This window comes from Adiantum capillus-veneris, chromosome 3 (genome assembly GCF_014529385.1).
Source record: "Adiantum capillus-veneris isolate H3 chromosome 3, ASM1452938v2, whole genome shotgun sequence".
Classification (NCBI taxonomy): domain Eukaryota; kingdom Viridiplantae; phylum Streptophyta; class Polypodiopsida; order Polypodiales; family Pteridaceae; genus Adiantum; species Adiantum capillus-veneris.
In genome coordinates, this window is record NC_140933.1 from 43,348,756 (window position 1) to 43,363,360 (window position 14,605).

At 41.4% G+C, this 14,605-nt stretch overlaps 1 protein-coding gene across 1 annotated transcript; it reads left to right on the forward strand.

Moving 5' to 3' along the window:
* Positions 1-3,365: 3,365 nt before the first annotated feature.
* Positions 3,366-14,023, forward strand: LOC147460817 (uncharacterized). The gene is made up of 7 exons (XM_086508515.1): positions 3,366-4,223; positions 4,333-4,354; positions 4,778-4,807; positions 4,900-4,965; positions 5,439-5,518; positions 5,609-5,710; positions 13,805-14,023. Exons 1-7 carry the CDS (start codon positions 3,988-3,990, stop codon positions 13,896-13,898), a joined length of 630 nt encoding a protein of 209 aa, XP_086364641.1. The 5' UTR covers positions 3,366-3,987; the 3' UTR covers positions 13,899-14,023.
* The last annotated feature ends 582 nt before the right edge of the window (positions 14,024-14,605 follow it).

The following is a 14,605-nucleotide window of genomic DNA, read 5'->3' on the forward strand; positions in this document are numbered from 1 at the left end:
AGAGTGCCCCTATGAAGCTCTCAACTCTACAACACAAAGATTTAGCAAGGGTACTCTTGAAGCACTTTATCTAAAGCAATTGAAAACATCCACACAACAATCAAATTGCTATGTACTTCATCCATCATACATTTATAGAAGAGGTTCTACATGGCCATGTAGACTAGGTAGACCGTCCTATAAACATTGGCATTGGATTGGGGAATCCCAAGGATAGAGCAGTAGCACGACGAGGAGAGTTCGCTCCACTTATATGAAAAAGGCCCAACGTGATGCTACCAAAGGATCATGAGTTAATAATAGAGAGGGAAACACAAGGGGCATCACTAAGAAAGGCAAGGAGAAAGTGTGGCCAGTTTGCAAGGGAAGCTATTAGAGAAAAACCTGCAAGGTATGAGCAACGACATGTGCATAGATGAACACATAGACCATGCAGAATCATAGTTCATTCTACAAGAAGAGATTTTGTTATATGGTTGACAAGACTTATTGAAGCTCACAAATGAAGCAGACCATAAGACAAAGGGCCTTGAGGGTAGCCACATATACTACAAGGAAGTGAAAATGCTATGTCCTAGATTCTTTGGGTGTGATAGAGTATCTCAAATTTCTAGAAACACAAAGGAGAACTTGACCCTTTGAAGCTCTCACGTCTGCAACACAAGGATTTAGCAAGGGTACTCTTGAAGCACTTTATCCAAAATGACACAACAGTCAGATGGCTATGTACTTTATCTAGCATACATTTGTAGAAGAGGTTTTGCATCATTGTGTAAACTAGGTAGACCATCCTATGAATGTTGGTGTTGGATTGGGCCCCCAGGGGGATTCACTATGGATTTCCGTATGGTATCACGTGAGTGTACAAGAGGGGGGTTTTTAGAGGTTAGACATAAGTGTATACAATAGGGGTAGCCCCCCATTATTTCATGCTCATATCATATGCATAAGAGAGTGGGGGACCTACCCCGTGGGGGGGGGGATGTTGAGAGCTTTTGTCATTTTCTATAGGGTGTTTCTGCTCAAATTACCTGACCTATTTGAGGTCTTTGTGGTCCACACATTGCATGGCCAGTGTGAAACGGTCGATGGCCCGTGAGTAATTAGGAAATTTTGATATTCTGTCATGCATCGATTGGTAAGATGTGGGAATACATCATGGTCTTTTTCCTTCATCCATAGGTCTTGGGAGGTGGCACCAAATCAAAACAATTTAGCTTTGCATTTACCTACAGTTCAGTATTTTGCTGCTTCAGATGAGTGTTTAGCTGCTTCTTTGGTAGGTGTCTATTGTTACGGGTCCCCTTTTTGGAGAACACTTCGGGACCCTCCACTACCTCCCGGCCCATGGATACTAACACGACTTCGTGTCTTGAGGCCTCGAGGGCTCCGATCCGACCAGAGTCCTCCTCCGAGTTGGGAAGTCACATTTGTGGAAAAGGATACCGCGGAGATCTTGAGTGGGGATGCCGCGTGGGCACGTCCCCTTGATGCTTTAACAAGGGTAGGTGGTAAGGCCAGTTGTGAAGGGGAATTGGGAGCGCCCATGGGATTAAACTCTACGGACATGGAAAAGCGAGGATTAACGAGCCTTCAAGGTTCCAAGCTCCAGTAGGGGGAACACGAGGAGGAAACACATGTTCTCAGCCATGGTGTCTTGGGTGCGCGCGCCGGGAGATACAGAGTTCCCCAAGGGGGATGTTCATTCAGGCACAGCAGGGGGCTATGATGGCTGCGAGCTATCCATCACAAGGGGCCGTGCGCATCAGAGACAGGTTGCAATGAGGGACCATTTATTGAATGCTAAAAAAACCTGAACTTACAGAGAGCCCATGAGATAGAAGAAGAAGAAGAAGAGGATTTTAACATCATAGGAGGGAGAGAGAGAGAGAGAGAGAGAGAGAGAGAGAGAGAGAGAGAGAGAGAGAGAGAGAGCGAGAGAGAGAGAGAGAGAGAGAGAGAGAGAGAGAGAGAGAGAGAGAACTCTGCCTACAAACAACTCAATCAATGGAGATCTTTGGTGCGGATAAGTGTGTGGAAGGCGTAGAGCTCGGCATGACCATGATCATTCAGTACAGCCACAACCCCGATTTTAGCATTTCAGTGTTTGGGAAATATGTGTCTCATCTTAAATCGTGCCATTTTTAATTCAAAAATTCCGGTTGAGGGCAAGCGAAAAAGGAAAAAATTTCCCTAAAATAGAGAAAAATATTGAAAAAAAACCTAATTTTTAAAAATTTCCTTGTGGCAAATTTACAAAAAGGAATTTTGCATGTTTGGGAGAATGGCTTTTCTCAAACATTCTAGCATATAGACCAGGGAAAACCATGTGCCTTCAATTTAAGGTTTTGGTGGCTGTGAGTGCTGAGTGCCGATCTCGAGAGGGATCACTATAATAAAAAATGCCTATTACGTGAGTTCAAATGTAGGAATTATTTTATTCAATATTTTCTCACATTTTCACATACGAAAGGGTGTTGAAAAAATGATCTTGAAAAAGTTTTTACAGATTGAATAGAAAAAGGATCCCTTTTATCGATTGAAAATTTATAGCTAAAAGGTTTTATAAATAGTCTGGAAGGTGGCCACAACCTCCATTTTAGCATATGAGTGTTTGGGAAAAATGTGTCTTAGCTTAATATCATGTTGTTTTTTATTACCGGTTGAGGGCAAGCGCAAAAGGAAAAACTCCCTCCTCAAATAGAGAAAAATAGTGTAAAAATAAAAAACTAACCTAATTTCTAAAAATTTCCTTGTGGCAAATTCAGAAAAAGGAATTTTGCATGTTTGGGAAAATGTCTTTTCCCGAACATTGCAGCGTATAGACCCAGGAAAACCATGTGGTTTGGGTGGCTGTGAGTGCTAAGTGCTGATTAAGTGCAAGTGGCCCAAAATAGCGAGGTGGTACTTCTTGTTGCTGCATGTACTTGGGGGCTATTGTGGCAACTTGTGCATCCCAGAGTTCGCAGCCATGGAGCAATTGCATACGGCTCTTCCTAGATGAGTTGCAGCTAATGTTCGAGAAAAATGTGTCTCAGCTTAATATCGTGCCGTTTTTTATTTCAAAAATGCCGGTTGAGGCCAAGCGCAAATGGAGAGATTCCCCCCTATAATAAAGAAAAATAGTGTAAAAAATAAAAAAACAACCTAATTTCTAAAATTTCCTCAGAGAAAATTCAAAAAAAAAAATTATGTATGTCTAGGACAATGTTTTTTTGCGAACATTGGTTGCAACAAATGGGTGTTGCAAGGGAGCCTTGAAAGTAGGCCGCAAGAGCCGGCTGCATGTAGACGATCAAAAGAATAGGTGCAACCATAGCCGTAACGAATATTGAAGTGAGAGAGGGATAGAGATCAGAGAGAGACGCCTTCCTAAGAAAAGGCCTTCAACTGGACTCCTCTAAATGCAAGCCTTTTCTCCATGCAAGAGCGTGTACTTGCTCGTACCTCTCTCTCTCTCTCTCTCTCTCTCTCTCTCTCTCTCTCCGCCTCTGTGGTGCAGCTCGTAGGAGAAAGGAGTTCTTCTCATTCTCTCTCTCTCTCTCTCTCTCTCTCTCTCTCTCGTCCAAAGGAAAGACTGCCCCCTTTGTGTGTGCCAGCGGCTATCCCACAAAGGGGGCTATGGACCTTACTATTTACAGCAGGTCAGATGGACAACAAGGGGCTGTGGTTTAAGGCCTCTTCCCGAATACAGGAGGGGGCAGTAAGTCAGATACTCATAGGGAGCTCAAAGGGGCTCTGGCAGATTGGATACTGCTCGCTGCGAGCTGACCCAATAGGGGGATGTGTGATGTCATTGTTGCGTAGGCCGCGAGACTTCCCTTAGTGGAGGCAACGCGCTATTAATAATATCATTAGCCTCTCGATCTTTGGCAGAACTAATTGAGAGCCAGAGTGTCGAGTTGTTCGAGGTCTTTACTGATCTCTCGAGTGGGTCTCGAGCCCTTGTTTTGTATGCCAGTGTTGAAGGGTGAGTAGCAGCAAGCTATGGCAAGCCCTTCGGCGGCCAGTGGCAGTGCCAAGAGCGACCCCTGCTCCTTATCCTCTTCATCATGTGATGCAACTTGGTTGCAACATTCAAAACCTGCCCTGTGGTGTGTTGCCATCATAGCGTCAATCTCAGCGCTTGTATTCCTTGTGATGGACAAGCAAACTCGCTCTTTCACTATCTACACTTCTACAGTCATCCAAGAAGCGATGTTTAGTGACATGAAAGCCCTTGTGTAAGAAGCTTGTTGCTATTGCGTTTCTTGATGTTTAGGTTAGAATTAATTTTCTACTTTGTGTCAATGTTTCATAATGCTCTAATTATTTTGCAATTGATTGCAAAAGCACTTCCATCACCCTTGGAATCGTGGCCTTTCTATTCAGTTCTCCAGATTGTCCGTTGCTTATTTGGACCGTCATCTACGAGCATTTCCCCATCTTCTGCTACGACATGGACACTTTTTCTTCTTGATCAGGTTTGGCAAACCTCTCTTTCTCTGCTCTATTTGAATGTTACATATAGTGGTATGGACTATTGCGACGCTATTGTTTAGGGTTTCTGTCAGTTTTGAGTCAATTGACGAGATGTTGAGCAAGAAGTAGACTTCTATGGGTTGCAAAGCTAGCTCCACCCATCGGAAGCTTGCTTTGAACTCTTTGCATTGAGTGAAATGTCCAAATCGCGACTATCTTAGCCTTCTGATAGACTGAAGAATTGTCTGAATGGTGGTATTCTTAACCTAAAGCTATCAGAGCTAGATTTAAGGTTGGATTGAAGATTGGTCGTTAGAGCCGTCTACAAATCCTTGTGCGAAATCAGGTGAAATGGATTGGATTTTAACTTTTCTGTTGTAGTTGCTGCACTGACTATATAATCAATGTACCTTTGGGTTGATTACTTTCTTTCTTCAGAGGAAGAAAGTTACAATTATAACTCACTTGATTGGCTGCAATGATGTGGGAGTCATTGATGCACAGGTGCTCTTGTCTAAGTTTACAACTCTACAACTTGTTAAGTTTACGCCTACCTATGCATGAAGCTACAAAATCCCAAGTAATGGTGTGAGCTATGCCAAAAACATTTCAAGTGCTATCTGATTTGCATGTTTTGCATCGTCTCCGCAAGTTCTTATTGAGATTTCAGTGGTATGTTTATAATCCGAGTACAGTGAGCTATCATGTCTTTAGTGCAAGGTAGAAGGTGTATTCTCTGTAGGGCCTCATTTGAATGAGTGCATACATTTACATACACACATAGAGACATACATGAATGTCTATAAATGCATGTATTTATAGATATATATGCATGTGCATGTGCATATATATGATATTTATGTGTAGACATGTGAGTAAAAAATGTATGTGTGTATGTGTATTGTTGTGGAAGAATTCTTCTCTGTAATATGAATTGTATATGGTGTTCATGTGAGATTATTTTGATGTTTTATTAGGTGATGACCTATCTTATCCTGTCCATCGTGGCAGCTTCAGCGCAGTCTGGCAGGCTCTGCAATCCTAAATGTTTTCCTTTGTAAGTTCTATCTAAAATGTTGCTATCACAAAGAAAGAGGCTTGGTTACTTGTTTCCATTGGTGACATTAGTGCTACTTGTATTTGACAGTCCCCTTCCTCTGATGATGTCTTTGATGATGAGGAAGAAAATGATGAGCCTCAGAGAGCTTGGGACAATCTTCTACCCAATCATTGGTTTTGCGATTCATTGGTTAGTGGTTCTTTTCATATGAAGTCACTTTTGTTGTGTTCTTTTCTTGCTATTGGTCTCTAGACTCTGGTACTTTTGTTAAACAAAAGTTACTTAGATTGTTTATTCAATTTTCTCTTCAAGAGTTTTGGCTTTAATCCTTTGAATTTTAATAACCCAGCTTGATTGCAGGCTTGCCTTAAAGTGAACCAAAAACGCTTTTAGCAAAAGCTTCAAATTTTAAACCAAAAACCAGGAGACTTTTAAGTTTACCTTTATTTTATAGTTCTAATACTCTATTACACATTGTTTGCAAAATTTAGAATGAATAGAAACAGCTTGGTACATGATATGTGTGTGTGTGTGTGTGAGAGAGAGAGAGAGAGAGAGAGAGAGAGAGAGAGAGAGAGAGAGATTTTAATAAAAAAGATATACATTCAGAGAAAAAATTATAAGTTAACACTTTTCGTAACGTGTTTTAAATTAATAAGTGAAGTTTTCCATGGTTTTTTATGAGCATGCCATTATTTGTTATTTAGAGAACAATCTTTTTCATATATGTGCCTTAAATCCCACATGAGAAGCCTATTGAGTAGGTGGCTAGTATCATTTGTTTTGAGACTGAGGTTTGTATCAATTTACAAGGGAAATGATGTCCATTTTTCGACAAATTACATTGAATCGATTGGTATATTTTAATTTACTATTCATTATATTTTTTGTTTTTCATGGTTTGTCACTACACTTTTGTTCATTTGCAGTTCAACATGTATTTTTGCAAAAGCATGTGCTTCTAAAATTGTTAAGTTACTAGTATACATAAAATAGTGGGTCATTACATTCCGTACAAAATCCGTATGAGGGGGGATGTCTCATTGCGAGAACGTCTGTATCTTGTCCGTATGTAGGGGGTAGGTTAGCATGTAAGATACGTACGTAGGGGGTTTCTCTAATTTTGATGCACGCAGGTGACATGCCCCTATTACTAATAGTGAATCCCCCAAGATTTGGGCATCCTAGGGAAAGAGTAGTAGCATGATGACTCTAGAGTGTGTCCCACTTATGGTTCACGGGAAAAAGGTCCATTCTGCTGCTACTGTTGGAATTAGGGTTGTAGAGAAACGCACACAGCTTGGAGAAGACAAAGTAAGCTCAAGGCACACAATAGAGAGTGTATTACTTAGTGTGCAATTGAGAGATTGATAGCCCTAGAGTGATGGGCGTATTTACAATGCACGAGGGAAAAAACCTCCTAAAGAGGGAAAAAATGCCCCGCTGGTCCTAGTGTGTTCACACACATCACTACCACATGGATATGGTAACAAATCCCCCTGGAGTGATGCGGTGACCGAGAGCTGGCACATGAGTAAAGGGAAGTTCCATGCCTTGAGGAAATGATGAGTCCACGAAAAGGAGTAAGCCCAAAGTTTTGCGGAAAGCTTCGAGCTTCTCACGAGACAATGCCTTTGTGAAAAGATCTGCAAGGTTGTCCTGTGTTGGCACATAAGCCAAGATGATCTCTCCTGCTGAGAGCCTCTCCCTGACATAGTGGTAATGCACCTCAATGTGCTTTGCACGAGCATGAAAAACTGGGTTCCTCGCAACTGCCAATGCGCTCTGACTGTCAGTGTAGATAGTGTTGGTAGTGTCCTGTCCAACACCCAAATCAGTCTTAAGGCGTCTGAGCCATACACACTCAACCGTAGCTGTGAAGACTGCCCTGTACTCAGCCTCACAACTCAAAGTGGCCACAGTAGGTTGCTTCTTGCTCAACCATGATATACATGAACTGCTAAGCATGAGACAAAAACCACTTGTGGACACTTGTGTGTCAAAACAACAAGCCCAATCTGAGTCCGAAAAAGCATGTAAGTATGGCGGCAATGATCTCCCCTTGGGATAAAACAAGACAAGATGTAAAGTGCCACTAAGGTAGCGGAAAATCCTCTTGACAGCCTGCCAATGCTTAGACCCTAGGCTATGCATAAATCTGCTAACCTGTGAGACTGCAAACTGAATATCCGGCCTCATGTTGCATACATAAATGAGGCATCCAATAGCAGTTTGATAGAGAGGGACATCTGCAGGATCATCAACATCATGAAGATTCAATTTCAAACTTGTTTCCATGGGAGTGTCAATAGGTTTGCAATCCTCAAGTACAAACTTACATAACAATGTCTCTATGTAACTTTTCTGACACAAGGCAATACCACCATCATACTGCTTAAACTGTATACCCAAGTAATGATGATGCAACAACCCCAAATCTTTCATCATGAAAGTAGCATTCAAATCAGCCTTAAATTCAGCAATATGTCTCTCATTTGGTCCAATGATCAACAAATCATCAACATAAAGAACCACAATGAGAAGTACATCACCCTCACGCTTTACATACAATGTGCTTTTGGTTGGACTGTTACGAAAAGCATTGTTTGACCAAATGAGTGTCAGCTTTCTCATACCAAGCACGAGGAGATTGCTTCAACCCATAAAAATCCTTCTTACATCTGTACACTTTTCCTCTTGTCCTTTCTTGACAAAACCGCGAGGCTGCGTTACATAAACTTCCTCAAATATGTCACCATTCAAGAAAGTAGTAACAATGTCTAATTGACGTATATCCCAACCAAAATGAGCTGCAAATGCACATAGAAAAGGCACAGTAGTCATATAACAAGTGGGAGCAAAAGTCTCTTTCATAATCTATGCCTTTTTGTTGTGCATAACCCTTTGCAACAAGTCAAGCCTTATGGCGATCAATCTCACCATCCGGCTTGCGTTTCAACTTGTAAACCCACTTCGTATCAATGGCCTTTTTGCCAGGAGGCAAATCACATAAAGTCCTTGTGTCATTTTCTATAAGTGCATCATATTCTGATTGCATGGTAGCCATCCAATTTTCTGAATTCTGTGCTTCATCAAAAGACAGAGGTTCCTTACATCATGTAAGCTAGACACAGCCAAAGCATAACAATTTGATGCATAAGATGCATGGCGAGAGCCTGAACGAGTACGACTAGACAAAGGTGCATCCAATTTACTATCACGCAATGTATGCACCAGCCATTTTGGCACCTTAGCCTGCCATTTTAGCCCTTGCTCATCATTACACTGCATCAGTTAGGCTGATCTCTCATTTCTACGTCACCTCTGCATCACTGTACATTAGCCTGTATCACCTGCATCAGTACATAGGCATGATCTAGGGGCTGATCTATAACATTTTTACAAACCCCCATAGGTTGTACATTTGCCTCATTGGAATTTACATTCATATTTCCACCACTAAAAAGAGGCAACAAAGTGTCATGAATGTCATGTGAGCTTACATTATTGTCTCTAGTACATGACAGCAAGGGCTGAACAGAATCTTCCACAAACTACATCCTGTGAAACCAGAATATGTTTTCTTTGCGGATGATACAACCTGTAATGTTTGCTTTCAGCACTATATTTAACAAAAATACATTTGACAGCCTTATCATATCCAATTTTTTGCGTTGTGTTTGTGGCACCAAAGTATATGCCAAACAGCCAAAAACATGCACGTGCTCAATAGAAGGCTATCATGGCATACTTCATATGGAGTAATAGACTACAAAGCTTTCGTAGGACATTTTTTTAGTACATAAGTGGCACACTTGATGGCCTCAAGCCAAAAAGAATGCGGCAAAGCTTGACTTTTGACCATACATCGTGCCATTTCCATAAGTGATCTGTTTTTCCTCTCAACAACACCATTTTGTTGAGGTGTATAAGGCACTGTACATTGGTGTTTTATCCCATGACTAGCCAAAAATGCATTAAATTCATACATATACTCCCCCCTCGATCGCAACGGAGGGTGCCCCATAGTACATTTCGAGACATTTTCAGCCATAGCCAGAAATTGTTTAAAGCACATAAAAATTTTGGACTTCGCTTTAAGTGCAAATACCCATGCATGCCTGGAGTAATCATCAATGAAAGTCACGAAGTAAAGGTAATTGCCCAAGGACGGAGTTTGCATGGGCCCACAAACATCACTATGCACAAGCTGCAACATGCATGTGTCCCTAATTGAACCATCCTTTGGAAACTTCGAACGCTGCATCTTACCCAAAGTATAGTCTTCACAAACATGTTTGACAAGTGCTTCAAGAGGCGGCAAAGAAGTAATCATATCAGATTTCTTCAAACGCAACAAACTGGAAAAATTCAAATGACCAAAACGGGCATGCCAAAGTTTTGCATCTGAAATAGCCCTTATCAACTGCATTTGTAAAATTTTATCCACACTTGTCATACGAAGTGAGCTTATACAGCCCACGATACAAAAGGCCAGATATATGCAACAATTTCATCACAAAAACTGAGATCATGAACTGTATATTTGTCATCCACAAATTTGACTACAAGTCCAAGTCTAGCAAGTATGGCTACAGACAAGAGATTCTTTTTGATCCCGGGTACATAAAGTGCATCAACAAGTGTAAAGGAACTGCCATTTGCAGCAATAAGCACAAACTTTCCAACTCTTTGAACCGTATAAGAGGCATTGTTGGCACAAGTGACTGAATTCCCATGAGGGACAGACTCAAGAGAGGTGAACAATTCACGATGTGATGTAATGTTCTTTGTAGCACCACTGTCAAAATACCACACATGTGAATCTGCAGCAACTGACATGCATGCATCATGGACAGCAAGATTGTAAGTGCACTCTGCGCTGAAAGCCCATTCTGTATCAACATCAGCAACACAGTCTTCTTTCACAAAAGACTCCACAATGGTTGTATTTGTAGTGGAACAAGCATTTGCCGTGGAACCACCCTCTTTCTTCTTAGCCTCTTTGGCCTTCAAATTAGGACACTGCTTGATCAAGTGATCATTAGCTTTACAATAATGGCAACGCATCTTCTTTTTTCCCTTATCACCAGAATTTCCAGATGAATTGCTGCCAGCAGAAGCATTAGAAACATAAGTTTTTCCACTCGCAGCAGAATCATAAAAAGTGGTTGCATTGCTATTACCATCTTTTCTTTGAGAAGCAATAAAAGCCTGTTCAACTGCACGCTGCCCGAGTCCTGTTTTTTCTAGAAAGTGACTCTTGGAACAACAATGTGCATAATGCATCAAACTTGACAACTTCACGATTTCCTTGGGTCATAAGTCTCCAAGTACTAGCAAAAGTCTGGTAAGAATCTGGTAAGGTATCAATAACAGTCTGCACAAGGGAACTATATGAATGACTTCACCTGTAGAGAAATAAGTTTCTCATTGATACCCTTGACACCAGCAAGGAAAGTATCCATATCATCTTCCTCATGCATAATCTTCGATTTCATCTCTTTACGTAGCAAAGCAATTGTAGCCTAATTGCGGCTTGCATAAAGACCTGCTAGAATATTGCAAGCCCGTTTTACAGATTTTGTTGAACGAATTTGAGGAACAATGGTGCGCTTCACAGACAACACAATCAATGCATGAGCCTGTGCATCCTTTACATCCCAACGAGCTTGTTCTGCCTGTGCAAAACAACTCTAATAACAACAATCCTTGCAGCTAGACCTGCAACATCCTCAACATCACCTACATCCTCAGAACTAGGACGTACATCAATGCCCTGCACAATATTCCAGACGCCCTTTGATACAAGAACATGTTGCATCATGTAAGCCCACATAGGATAATTGTCCCCATCCAATCTGTCCTCAACAGCAAACATCTTGAACACATTTGTGTTGTTGTCAGCCATGATAAATGCTGCACCTGATGTGAAAACTGCCCGAAAAGAGGAGAAACGAAGCGGGAACAACACATGCTATATAGCACAAACCGTAGAAGACTGTAAGGACCTATTATGCAAAAAACGACACTAACAAAAATTCTGTACAAAATGACAAAATAGCCTGTGCAGTATTGCCTGTAGTTGAAACGGAGGCCGAAATGAGCCCGAATAAAAAATCTGAGCAAACTAAGCTTTACGAGCCCTCCCAAAAATTTTCTCAACCTGCGAACGCTCGCCAAAGCTCACTGAAGTAAAAGAAAATGAGCATGCGTGTGCTGGAGCTGCTGACGACTAAGCTCAGGAGGACGCAACTGCTCTGGTACCAATTATTGGAATTAGGGTTGCAGAGAAACGCAGACAGCTTGGAGAAGACAAAGGAAGCTCAAGGCACAAAATAGAGAGTGTATACTTAGTGTGCAATGGAAAGATTGATAGCCCTAGAGTGATGGGTGTATTTACAATGCACGGGGGAAAAACCTCCTAAAGAGGGAAAATATGCCCCGGCGGTCCTAGTGTGTTCATACACATCACTACCACATGTATATGGTAACAGCTACCAAAGGATCACCAGTAGATAATGGAGATGGAAACAGGCCAAGGAGAAAGTGTGGCAAGTTTGTAAGAGAGTTGGTAGAGAAAGATGCCATAATTGCTTAGTTAGAGGCCAGGCTTGCAAGGTATCAGCAACAGTATGTGATTCTATGCCCATGTGCAAATGAATTTGGTATTGAAGACCTAATGCTCCTACGAATAGTTTGATTGTTGATTATCTAGCAATTGTGAAACAATGGAATTTCTTACCATAGTGTCCAGTCTAGTGTACAAAGCCTTACAAGATATCTATTGTCTACATGAAGAGGACACCAAGGCTAAAGTTAGTTCCTTAATCACTATGAGACTAGGCACTTGATGAATATGGTGTAACTAGAATATATCCTTTCCTCCTAGGGTGAAGTGTAGGCAGAACTTGGATGAAAGTCAATGACTTCCCTTTGGTTGAAATGGATTTGACTTCTCAATTTTATGGGCTTGAATTTGAATCGTCCCCAAAGCGCCATGTGCTCAAGTCTAGAGGGTATGACAATCCTCCTTAGGTTTGATGGAGACGAAAGGATAGAAGTCACAAAAATTACTGCCCTTTCGCCGAAATGGATTTGACTTCTCGTTTAGAATTCAAATTGAGAGAGAGAGAGAGAGAGAGAGAGAGAGAGAGAGATCTAGTTTTTCATAAAGAAGGCTCTAGGTGTTCACCAAGAAGGCACCCCATCCTTATCTCTATTACGTAATCTTAGTTTTTTTTTTGAAAGTCAAATCACAAATGATATCGGTAACATAATAATTTATACCCAACTGTCAACGAAAGTTCTGCCACCCAGTTCGGCATCGCAGGAGCCGCCGCTTCTCAGGAGGGTGCAACGCAGGGGGTGGCGGGCGCAGAGAGAGGGAGGGATGGAGTGGCTTATCCGCCGATGTAGCTGACAAGGCTCTCGCTCGCTCTCTATCAGGCTCTCTCTCTCTCTCTCTCTCTCTCTCTCTCTCTCGGCATGGTTCTCCTGCGTTGTTGCACTGACTAGTCTGCAATCACATGGCCATTCGAACCGCAAGCCTACAATATGCATGCACGGTTGACCAATTCAAACTAAGGGCGATTTGGCATTTGCACGAGCTGCCCGGCCTAGAACTAGTCCACTCCCCTTCTTATAAAAGGGGGGGACGTCTGATCTCCTGTAGCCATACTTTTGTGAGTTGCAAATTTCCAAAGCTTTTTGCCTCTTTACATCATACACATTCTACTTGATTATCCTAGAAAATGTCGGCAGCCATAGTCGGACCGTGGGGTGGTGTTGGTGGTGGTGCCTTTGATGATGGGTGGAGCAATGGCGGCGTGGTACAACTTTTGGTTTACTATAGTGATATTCTCAATGGTATTCAAGTTTTGTATGGCAATGGCACCACCAAGCTCCATGGCTCTGCAAAGGGAGATTCTCGTGAGGTATTTTTCATCCTTTCTCTTCCCATATTGAAGCATCACTCCACATGCACTTAATGATAAGCTTTGCAATTGAGAGGCATCCCCCTTGGCATTTATTCTAATTCTTCTCATTAAGCTTTTGATCTATATATTGTCCCTGTATTAAATGGATTGGAAATGTGAGATGAACTATTGTTTCCTCAGATCATCATACAAATAATTAGTAATTATTGTTTTAAATCATTTTAGTAATTAATTTTTTAAATCCTTACTTAAACATTGTAGGGTCACACTATGTTCATTGTTCTCTTTGCTCTCTCCTAAATAACTGCCGACAATTTGCTAAAATAGTTTTCATGTGTTTCAGTTCATTTTTACCTCCCCTTCACCTAGTTCTATGGACATTTCTCTCACCGTGGGAAGTGACGCCAGCCACTTCACAGGGGATCCCAATGGCATAGGTGTATTGTCTCTTGGAATCGGATCATCAACTACACCTCCATCTCTCCCAGATGGCACGACGGGCACTATCATTCGCCCACAAGTCCTTGGCTTTTTGGTAGAAAAGGCACTAATATTGATAGCCTCGGCCTCTACCTCTCCAACCCTATCATCTAGTTCCCCTCATTTTACCCATGTCATCATATACTACTCCGTATTTTTATATTCTAGTCTAATCCATTGTCTAATACTCAAATATCTACACATTGTAAGAAACTTGTCATGAAAGTTTACATGCCAATCCATTCTTCATTAAGCATCCTTACCTCATGAAAAGCCTTTAAATTGGTTGTGGTACATCAAAGATACTTTTATGTATATTTTATTTGGATTTATAGTGAATATTTGGTGTTATATAGTCTCTTTTTGTTTCCACCTCTTTCTTTTCTTGTTCACGCATGCACGTGGACACACACACACACACACACACACATTATAGAAATACAGTGACAGACAAACACACTCAGAATACAAGTACTTATTAAAGTCATCAAAATCACGAACAGTATAATGTCTAAGACTCCTCAACGTAACTGCTTTTTTAGGACTAATGCAGATTACCCACCTTGATGACGACACCACTGTGTGAGAATGAGCTTGCTGAGGGAATGAGTAAAAACGCAATGTTTCTTCTTAAAAGCACTGTCAAATCAAGCTACTACTTGAT